Consider the following 10,559-nt stretch of genomic DNA (forward strand, 5'->3'; position numbering starts at 1 on the left):
AGCAGACGGGGGATTTAAATCTTGGGTCATGAAGGGGCTGGGGAAAATAGGAGATCTGTACAATGTGCAAAAGGTGCTGATGTCATTTGAAGAAATAGTTGATAAATTTCATATACCCCGTAATCATTTTTTCAAATATCTACAGTTAAAAAATTTCATTAGAACACAACAAAATCAAACATTAGATATCCCTGAAATGTCTGTTATAGAGAAACTAATGAATACGAATTGTTTAGGGAGGGGTCTAATTTCCAAAATGTATAAATGTCTGGTGGATGGATGTGCAGAAACATCTATGGGACGGCTGGGGGCATGGAGAGAGGATCTACAGGAAAACATCTCGGTGGTTGAGTGGGAAGAGGCATGTGCTAAAGCACAATCAAGAACTACTAACACCCGCCTAAAATTACTGCAATATAATTGGTTGATGCGATCGTATATAACTCCAGAAAAGCTAAATAAATATAATAGTGCTATTCCTGATATTTGTATCAAATGTGAGAGGGAAAAGGGGACATTTTTCCATTGTATTTGGCAATGTACAGACATACAAAAATTCTGGCAAGAAGTAAAACAATATATTCAAAATATTTTACATATTCAACTACCTTTAATCCCACAGCTGTTTATATTAGGTTTGTACCCAGAGAATTTGAAAATAAAAAAAAATAAACGATTATTTATAGATTTGAGTATATTAATTGCAAAAAGAATAATAGCTCTATCCTGGAAAAATACCAGAAGACCAGGAATCAGCAGGTGGTTTACTGAGCTATCTACCACTCTGCCCTTAGAGAAAATCACCTTCACACTAAAACAACAAGAGCATCATTTCCATCACATCTGGGACCCTTTTATTTCTTATATATCACGAACAGATTTGCCACATGTGATGGAAGAACCTGGAGACGTGTGAACAGTGGCCCTCTGTAATATTCAATTATACGGTAATGTTTGTTGTTTTTTGTTGTTGTTTACGCCTATATAATGGACTATAACTATTTAGTTCCCCAACCAAAAATTGGAACAATTGGGATGGGATGGGGTGCGGTTGACATGTTTGTTCAATACATGTGATTGTATTTCTTTATGTTGTGAAAAACAATAAAAAGAATGTTGGCAAAAAAAAAGGGATTAGATTAGATTAAATTAGATTCTTCAGATCTTTGTGTCCTCAGGTGATTTGTCGACTGCTGTCTCTCCCTGAAGACTACTGGAGACAAGTCCTCGCCGTCCACGCCGAGACACCACTGTCCTCCACCAGTAAGACCTGTGGACCGCAGGACAGCCACGGTGTGTGTTTCTAAAGTGTGTGTGTGTGTGTGTTTCTAACGTGCGTGTGTGTGTTTCCAACGTGTGTGTGTGTTTCTTTTTCCAACGTGTGTGTTTGTTTCCAACGTGTGTGTGTGTGTTTCTAGTGTGTGTGTGTTTGTGTGTTTCTAGTGTGTGTGTGTTTCTAATGTGTGTGTGTGTTTGTGTGTGTGTGTTTCTAGTGTGTGTGTGTGTGTGTTTCTAACGTGTGTGTTTGCGCGTGTGTGTTTCCAAGCGTGTGTGTGTGTGTTTCTAGTGTGTGTGTGTGTTTGTGTGTTTCTAGTGTGTGTGTGTGTGTTTCTAATGTGTGTGTGTGTGTGTGTTTCAACGTGTGTGTGTGTGTTTCTAGTGTGTGTGTGTGTGTGTTTCTGTGTGTGTGTGTGTGTGTGTGTTTCTGTGTGGTGTGTTTCAAAGTGTGTGTTTCCAACGTGTGTGTGTGTGTGTTTCTAGTGTGTGTGTGTGTGTTTCTGCGTGTGTGTGTTTCTAGTGTGTGTGTGTGTGCGTGTGTTTGTGTGTGTGTGTGTGTTTCTAGTGTGTGTGTGTGTGTGTGTGTTTCTGTGTGTGTGTGTGTGTGTGTTTGTGTGTTTGTTTTGTTTCTAGTGTGTGTGTGTGTGTGTGTTTCTAACGTGTGTGTGTGTGTGTTTCTAGTGTGTGTGTGTGTGTGTTTTGTGTGTGTGTGTGTGTGTGTGTGTGTGTGTGTGTTTGTGTGTTTCCAACGTGTGTGTGTTTGTTTCCAACGTGTGTGTGTGTGTGTGTTTCTAGTGTGTGTGTGTGTGTGTTTCTAACGTGTGTGTGTGTTTCTGTGTGTGTGTGTGTGTGTTTCTGTGTGTGTTGTGTGTGTTTTTAGCGTGTGTGTGTGTTTCTGTGTGTGTGTGCGTGTGTTGTGTGTGTGTGTGTGTGTGTTTTTAACGTGTGTGTGTTGTGTGTGTTCTAACGTGTGTGTGTGTGTGTTTCTAACGTGTGTGTTTCTAACTGTGTGTGTGTGTGTTTCTAGCGTGTGTGTTGTGTGTTTTCTGTGTGTGTGTGTTTCTAGCGTGTGTGTGTGTGTGTGTTTCTAACGTGTGTGTTGTGTCTGTTTCTAACGTGTGTGTGTTGTGTCTGTTTCTAACGTGTGTGTGTTGTGTCTGTTTCTCTGTTTCTGTGTGTGTTGTGTCTGTTTGTGTGTGTGTGTTTCTAACGCGTGTGTGTGTGTGTGTGTTTCTAGTGTGTGTGTTGTGTCTAACGTGTGTGTGTGTGTGTTTGCAGGTCGTCTGTTTGAGCCGTTAACTTCTCCTGAACTCAACTCTTTTTATAAAAGTCACACAAACAGAGGATCAGTGAGAGGACGCAGCAGCAGACAGCAGGGACACACTGTGTCCAACATGTGAGACACTCTTTGTTGTTTCCATGTTAGAAAAAACACAAACTTTTATACACGTATATACATTATAAAAATGTAAATATTGTTACTTTGAAGATAAATGTGAATGTAACCCTGATTTAATCTTTATGTTTCAGTCGAGTCGAACCTGGAAGAAGATTCTTTACGTCACCGAGCTGAACTCGCGTGTGTGCGTGTGTGTGTGCGCGTGTGTGTGTGTGTGAGAATGTGTGCGTGTGTGTGTGCGTTCCTAAATATTAAACATGAATGTTAATGATCTTGTTTCTTAAAATCAAAGAAATGAAATGGTGAAAAATAATAAAAAGACACTTGCTTCACGTTTGTGACGTCATTTATGAAGAAGCAGTTTCTCTGGCCGTTTCTCAATATCTGTACTAGTGTGTACTAGTGTGTACTAGTGTGTACTTGTGTACTCCCGTACTTGTGAAAACGTCATCAGCCTCAGACGTCGCTGTCATTACATGCTCGGTGTGATCCATAGATTTGTTGTTGACGTGTTATTTTGTTTTTAATGGAAACGTTTTGACCTGACAGTTTGAAAGTTTGTATATTATTAATGTTTTATTTATTTATTTTAACTTTGAATGTTAGATTTATATTAAAGTCGCACGGTCATTGTATCTGTATTTAAATATATGTAAATATTAGATATGTAGAGTAGTATATATTTGTACACATTATATGTTTATAGAGTAATATATGTATATATATATAGTATATATGCTACTCTACAATGCTGTAATATATCTATTTTCCACATTGTATTATTTGTAGTGTATATTTTAATAGAAATAAATTAATAAATGAAGTTAAATATTTAAAATGTAAAAATAATAACAACATATATATGCATTTATTAAAAGTATTTCATATGTTCATTTATCAACACCGTAGGTGGCGCTAGTGAGGCTGCAGCCACCATTCAAACAGCAGAACAATACATACAAACTTACATACTTGAGTATTGAGAAATTGCCTCAATCTTAATCTGGAGCATCTGCTGTTACTCATGTGAACACTAGGGGGCGTTTGTTTGAAAATGTGTCTAAATCTGGGACAGCTCTGTGGTCAAGAGGAAAGGAAATGTTTTAAACAACTGGAATTAACCTGGATTGATCTTAATCTACACGTTTGACGACAAGTCTTAATCCTCTTGTCCTGATCTTAGTTGACCTGGACCAGTCTTAATCTACAAAAGACAAGCATTGATCCATGAGAGCAGGAGGTCTTAATCTAGGGAGATTAATGTAAATCTACCAGTCCAGGTGTTAATCTCCATGTTTTAGTGTAAAATTGTCACTTTTTCAGACTGCTGAAAGATTATAATCTGACGCGACATGAGACACAGAAACATGAATCACTGTTTTATCATCTGTAATCTGTAATCTGACTGTTTGTGTTGAGCAGGAAACAGAGGAAACGTGAAGAATCTGACACTAACATTTATAGAGAGATTAACAGATTGATGACATGAAGGAGTTATTTTTCATTGCAGCTCACTGCGTCATCATTCATTCATTCCTCCATCAGAAACAAAGTGAACTCTGGGATTTCTACACTTCCTGTTTTTCTGCTGTGATTTCATCACTCGTCACAGTTTGTTCTGAACGTGTGAGTGAAACATCCTGTCATGTTGTCACCAGCTCTGTTACCTTTGTGTGTTTTTTTTAAGACTCAAACAACATTTTCTATGTTTGGTGAAAGTGGGCGGAGTCTAATTCATTGACTTGTATATATGTTCTTGTGTTGAGACGTTGTTGAGACGTTTGTCTGCAGAAATATAAACACGTTCACTTCCCATCGTCACATTCTTCACACGGTGAGTTCATCACTTCACTAACAGCTGGATGAATTTCTTCTAAATCAGAATAACTCTCGATGTTTGTTTTGACAGTAAATGTGATAATCTGGATCACTTTTGCACATGTACAAGACTTTATGTCAAATAACCCAGTGAAGGTTTATTTAAATGAACTGAATTTTCATTTTTGATCAAATATTTATTTTGTTTTTTGTTTACTCAGATAATTTTTTTAAAAGGAGTGAAAATAATCTTATATTTCTGTGTCGTCATTTCTTACATTTGGGATTTATTTGAGTTTCCTGTTTCATTTTCAGTATATTCCTGTGCTCTGTGAGTAAATATGCACATATTTGATCATATAAATATAAAACATGTACAGTTTTCTACGCATGCTAACATTAGCATCGGTGTCAGACGTTTGCTAATAATCTGTGAATCGTTAGTGATAAAAATCACAGATTATTTTTAAAACCTTTAGCCGAGTAACTGTTTTTATTACTGTGCGTTTTATAAATACAACCTCACAGTTTGACCTAACAGCGTTGTTGTAGCTAACCATGGCGTGCTAGCACAGCTACAGTAGCGTTAGCATCACTAACACAAAGTTTAAAAAATAAAAGATTTTAAATCAATTACAATCTAAGATTAATATTTATTATTATTGTTAGTCAGAGATGTTTTCCCATGTTTACAGTTTTATAGATGAATGAATACATGAATGTAAAATCATGAACACTTGCGAAACATGTTGAGAAATTGTCTGATGTTTGTGACGTCATGTTGTTGATGGTGAAAGAACAGGAACATAAAGACAGAGTCACACAGCCTTCACTCATTCATACAACTGTCAGTGAACGGGTGAACCAGTGAACGGGTGAACGAGACGACTGGTGAGTGAGGGATTCTTTTTTGTTTGTACAATTACAGAGTAGTTTTTATGTTTTAATGGGAAATTTTATATAAATAATTCAGTTTGATTAGTTAAGTAAAAGAAACTAGAAATTCTGTCACTTTAAATAATTTAATATCAAATTAATAAATAATAATTGTCATGTTTTCATGACATGTTTTATGTATGTATGTATGTATATATATATATATATACATACATACATACATACATACATACATACACACACACACACACACACATATGTATGTATGTATAGTGGGGAAAAGTACACTGCTCAAAAAAATAAAGGGAACACTTTAATGTAATGTCCGTAAAACAAGTCAAAATGAGGCTCAGTAGTGTGTGTGGCCTCCATGTGCCTGTATGACCTCCCTACAACGCCTGGGCATGCTCCTGATGAGGTCGGATGGTCTCCTGAGGGATCTCCTCCCAGACCTGGACTAAAGCATCCGCCAACTCACAGTCTGTGGCGTTGGTGGATGGAGTGAGACATGTGGTCCCAGATGTGCTCAATTGGATTCAGGTCTGGGGAACGGGTAGGCCAGTCCATGGCATCAATGCCTTCGTCTTGCAGGAACTGCTGACACACTCCAGCCACATGAGGTCTAGCATTGTCTTGCATTAGGAGGAATCCAGGGCCAACCGCACCAGCATATGGTCTCACGAGGGGTCTGAAGATCTCATCTGGGTACCTAATGGCAGTCAGCCTACCTCTGGCGAGCACATGGAGAAATGCCACCCCACACCATTACTGACCCACTGTCAAACCGCTCATGCTGGAGGATGTTGCAGGCAGCAGAACGTTCTCCACGCCGTCTCCAGACTCTGTCACGTCTGTCACATGTGCTCAGTGTGAACCTGCTTTCATCTGTGAAGAGCACAGTGTTGCTTCCTGTGGACAGTTTGATTTCACAGAAGTGGGATTGACTTGGAGTTACATTGTGTTCTCAGCCACCGATTGTGCAAGTTCTCCCACTTAAAATGATGACAGAGGTCTGTAATTTTCATCATAGATACACTTCAACTGTAAATCACATATAAGATATTTAAAGAATTTATTTGTAAACGATGGTGGAAAATAAGTATTTGGTCACCTACAAACAAGCAAGATCTCTGGCTCTCACAGACCAGTAACTTCTTCTTTAAGAAGCTCTTCTGTCCTCCACTCGTTCCCTGTATTAATGGCACCTGTTTGAACTCGTTATCTGTATAAAAGACACCAGTCCACAACCTCAAACAGTCAGAGTCCAAACTCCACCACGGCCAAGACCAAAGAGCTGTCAAAGGACACCAGGAACAAAATTGTAGACCTGCACCAGTCTTGGAAGAGTTAATCTACACTAGGCGAGCAGCTTGGTGTGAATAACTCAACTGTGGGAGCAATTATTAGAAAATGGAAGACATTCAAGATCATTGATAATCTCCCTCAATCTGGGGCTCCACACAAGATCTCATCCCGTGGGGTCAAAATGATCATGAGAATGGTGAGCAAAAATCCCAGAACTACCCGGGGGGACCTGGTGAAGGACCTGCAGAGACCTGGGACCAAAGTAACAAAGGTTACCATCAGTAACACACTACACCGACAGGGACTCAAATCCTGCAGTACCAGACGTGTCCCCCTTCTTAAGCCAGTACGTGTCCAGGCCTGTCTGAAGTTTGCCAGAGACCATATGGATGATCCAGAAGAGGATTGGGAGAATGTCATGTGGTCACATGAAACCAAAATAGAACTTTTTGGTACAAACTCAACTCGTTGTTTGGAGGAAGAAGAATGCTGAGTTGCATCTCAAGAACACCATACCTACTGTGAGGCATGGGGGTGGAAACATCATGCTGCAAAGGGGACAGGACGACTGATCCGTGTTAAGGAAAGAATGAATGGGGCCATGTATTGTGAGATTTTGAGCCAAAACCTTCCATCAGTGAGAGCATTGTACTGAGACCAAATACTTATTTTCCACCATCATTTGCAAATAAATTCTTTTAAAATCCAACAATGTGATTTCACACTCTGTCTCTCACAGTTGAACTTGCACAATTGGTGCTCCACTGTATATATGTACATATACATATATGTATGTATGTATACACATATATGGATACATATACACATGTATATGTATCCATATATATGTATACATGTAACTTAATAAACGTTATCTCTGGTCTTTTTTCACAGAAAAAAACAGGAAGAAGAAAAAAGGGAAGACACTTTTGTCCTGAAACTTTTTTTTCTTCCTCATTGCCATCAAACATCACCAACACCTGAGATCAAACACTCGTCTTTTCTTTGAAATCATGTTCAATAATTCCACGACCACAGTCCCTGGTCCTGGTGCTGGTTCTGGTCCTGGAGGTTGTCCACCTGTAGGTATACAGCTGGAGGGCGTGATCCTGCCGCCGGTTCTCACCATCGACGTGGTGCTGGGCCTTCTGGGTAACGTGGTGGCTCTGTGGATCTTCTGCTTCAAACTGAAGACCTGGAACCCCAACAACCTGTTCCTCTTCAACCTGCTCATCGCAGACTTCTTTGCCCTGGTCAGCCTCCCTCTGAGGATCGATGCCTTGCTCAGGGGTCACTGGGTGTTTGGAGACGGTCTGTGCCGGATCAACCTGTTCCTGATGTTCTCAAATCGCTCGGCCAGCATCGCACTCATGACGGTGGTGGCAGTTTACCGATACTTTAAGGTGAGGAGTTTCTCTCTGTCCAGGTCCAGGAGCAGGACCAGTTCAGCAGATGTTACAGTGTCAGGAGAACATCACGTTCATGGTGCTGTTGTGAGATGTTTGCCACAAGTTTACGATGTCTTTTCCAAGCTAAAAGCGTTAGCGTTAGCGTGGTGTCTTCTAACAACTGTGCTGAAGACATGTTGAATGTCCAGTGAAAACATGATAATGTCTCATTATTGGCTCGTATAGTTTCAGTCACGTTGTTTTCCATGACTTCATAGCTCCTCCTCCGTGTGGGCGGAGTCATTACAGTACACCGGTGACTTGTAAAGCACCAGTGGGTGTTTGGGTGATGAGTTTTGTTGAGGATGAACTCACATGATGTGCTCAGACATTCACTCTGTCATAAGTTCATGTGTTTGACCTCTGCTGTGGTTGCAGGTCGTGCACCCTCACCACCGTGTGACGCGGCTGCGGCGACGCCAGGCCGCGTGTGTGCTGGCGCTGGTGTGGCTGCTGGTCGCCGCCCCTCGTCTGCCCATGTTGGCCTTCAGTCACATCAAAGGCAGCGGTAACAGAACCCAGTGCTTCTTCTTCACATCGTACAAAGAGGCGTCGCGCGCCCTCGTCGTGCTGGTGGGCATGCACCGCGTCCTCACGGTGCTGGAGTTTGTGGCGCCGCTGGTCATGCTCACGTTCTGCTCCATCAGGATCTCCAGCTTCCTGAAGGAGCGACAGTTTGGAAAACCCGACAAAGTCCGCAAGGCGATGCGAGTGTGCGCCGCCATCGTGGCGGTGTTCCTGATCTGCTTCCTGCCCACCACGGTGACCACCATAGGGGTGTGGGCGGTCCGCTCGTACCGCCCCTGGGACTGCTCCGCCTTCTACACCTTCACTCAGCTCACCATCGTCTCTCTGGGGCTGAACTTCCTGAACTCAGCTCTGGACCCCATCATCTACATCTTCTCCAGCTCCATGTTCCGTAAGGCTCTGTGCAGCTCACTGCCCCGCCCCCTGCGCTGTGGTCAGGCCGCAGAAGACGCCAGCACCGTGTCCTCGTCCGGAACTCAGTCCACGACTCAACAGGAGCTGAAGTCTATGCGAGTGAGCAGAGACATGTGAGGACACGCTGCTTTAAACGTGTGAGCGCCCCCTACAGCTGCAGCCAGGCTGGTGTCATCAAACCTACGTCACATGATCACGTCTTTATCTCATATCTGTGTGTGTGTGTGTGTGTGTGTGTGTGTGTACATAAACATCTGTGGTCGAACATGTTACAAATGTTACAATAGTGCAACTGTGTGAATGTAAATGTGCTTCACAGGTTCATGATTGACAGCTCTGAGCTGTTTCTTCCTTTCACTGTTTTTATACAGAATTACATTTTTTCAGATTTCATTTTCTTTATTCATCAGCATCTAACACACACACACACACACACGGAGCAGAAACGTTTATGTAGAAATGCTGACATCTAGTGGTGACAAATGTCTTTGTTTGCCACTTTTATTTAAACCTTTTGTCTGTTTGTTAAATGTTTAATTCTCTCTCTCTAACCATGATATTCAAACTTAGACAAAAACATCATTTGAAGTTTATTTCACCTGAATCATCAGAATGTCTCATTTCATTCTTCTTCTTTTTCCTCTCATTTTTTCAGCCTTGATGGACATTTATTATTTATTAATGAGTGTTGTCAGTTACCTTGAACACATATTCTTAATTTGTGCTTTAATCAAGACGTTTATTCACTTTCCCTTTGATTGTTTTTGGACTTTCATATAAAAGATGAACTGAACCATCATCACTTGGCTTCTCTCTTCTCTGTCAGAGCCAGAACTGCTGCTGCTGCTGCTGCTGCTGCTGCTGCTGCTTCACTGACAAAGACACAATTGTTTATTTAAAATCAGCCACAGATGCCAGCTCATGTGCCGATCCATTCTCCAGACCCTGACCTCTGCCAGCTCTTTCTCCTCCTGCTGCTGCTGGGTGAGGATTTGCTTGTTTGTCCTCCTGCGTGAAGGAGTCACGTTAGAGTGTGGATGTCCTCGTGCAGCAGCAGCAGCAGCAGGACATGAAGGAACAACAGCCAGAATCACAGCTCCACACACTGAGGTTTGAGGGAGTGAGACTCCATGCCAGAGTGACCTCAACGACCTCAGGAGACTGTCTTCACCCATCCATCCATCCATTCATTCATCCATCCAGAAAGAGAGAGAATTTGAATAATAATACAGTACAATACGATAAAGTGACATACATGAACCATGTGAATGAACAGTTTTAAAAAAGTCAAAAAAAAAAAATTCAAAATAAAAATAAACACAATTTCCTGCAGTTATATATTCACGTAGCATTTTTTTTTGCGTTTAATGCATTTGCTGTTTTACGAGTTTACTGCGAGCACGTGAACGCATCATTGACGACGATAGGATCGACAGCGCCACGAGTGTAAAGTTCACAATATTACATGCGCG

The 10,559-nt window shown here is 41.2% G+C and overlaps 1 protein-coding gene and 2 long non-coding RNA genes across 3 annotated transcripts; all 3 read left to right on the forward strand.

The window, feature by feature from the left end:
• The first annotated feature begins 1,149 nt into the window (after positions 1-1,149).
• On the forward strand, positions 1,150-2,907 carry LOC122762538. The gene is made up of 3 exons (XR_006358726.1): positions 1,150-1,293; positions 2,557-2,674; positions 2,809-2,907. It is a non-coding gene; the product is annotated as an uncharacterized LOC122762538 (long non-coding RNA).
• Positions 2,908-4,214: 1,307 nt separating this feature from the next.
• Positions 4,215-5,386, forward strand: LOC122762536. Its single transcript, XR_006358725.1, has 2 exons — positions 4,215-4,511; positions 5,293-5,386. It is a non-coding gene; the product is annotated as an uncharacterized LOC122762536 (long non-coding RNA).
• Positions 5,387-7,503: 2,117 nt separating this feature from the next.
• Positions 7,504-9,600, forward strand: LOC122762534 (hydroxycarboxylic acid receptor 2-like). Its single transcript, XM_044017740.1, has 2 exons — positions 7,504-8,100; positions 8,524-9,600. The coding sequence occupies exons 1-2, from the start codon at positions 7,711-7,713 to the stop codon at positions 9,202-9,204; spliced, it is 1,071 nt and encodes a 356-aa protein (XP_043873675.1). The 5' UTR covers positions 7,504-7,710; the 3' UTR covers positions 9,205-9,600.
• Positions 9,601-10,559: the final 959 nt, after the last annotated feature.

Source organism: Solea senegalensis, unplaced genomic scaffold (genome assembly GCF_019176455.1).
Source record: "Solea senegalensis isolate Sse05_10M unplaced genomic scaffold, IFAPA_SoseM_1 scf7180000015786, whole genome shotgun sequence".
Taxonomy (NCBI): domain Eukaryota; kingdom Metazoa; phylum Chordata; class Actinopteri; order Pleuronectiformes; family Soleidae; genus Solea; species Solea senegalensis.

Excerpts from the sequence above, each read along its gene's own strand:
- LOC122762534 (XM_044017740.1), top strand. The coding sequence starts at position 7,711 with ATGTTCAATAATTCCACGACCACAGTCCCTGGTCCTGGTGCTGGTTCT. Across the intron at positions 8,101-8,523 it reads CAGTTTACCGATACTTTAAG|GTCGTGCACCCTCACCACCG; the intron begins GTGAGGAGTTTC and ends CTGTGGTTGCAG.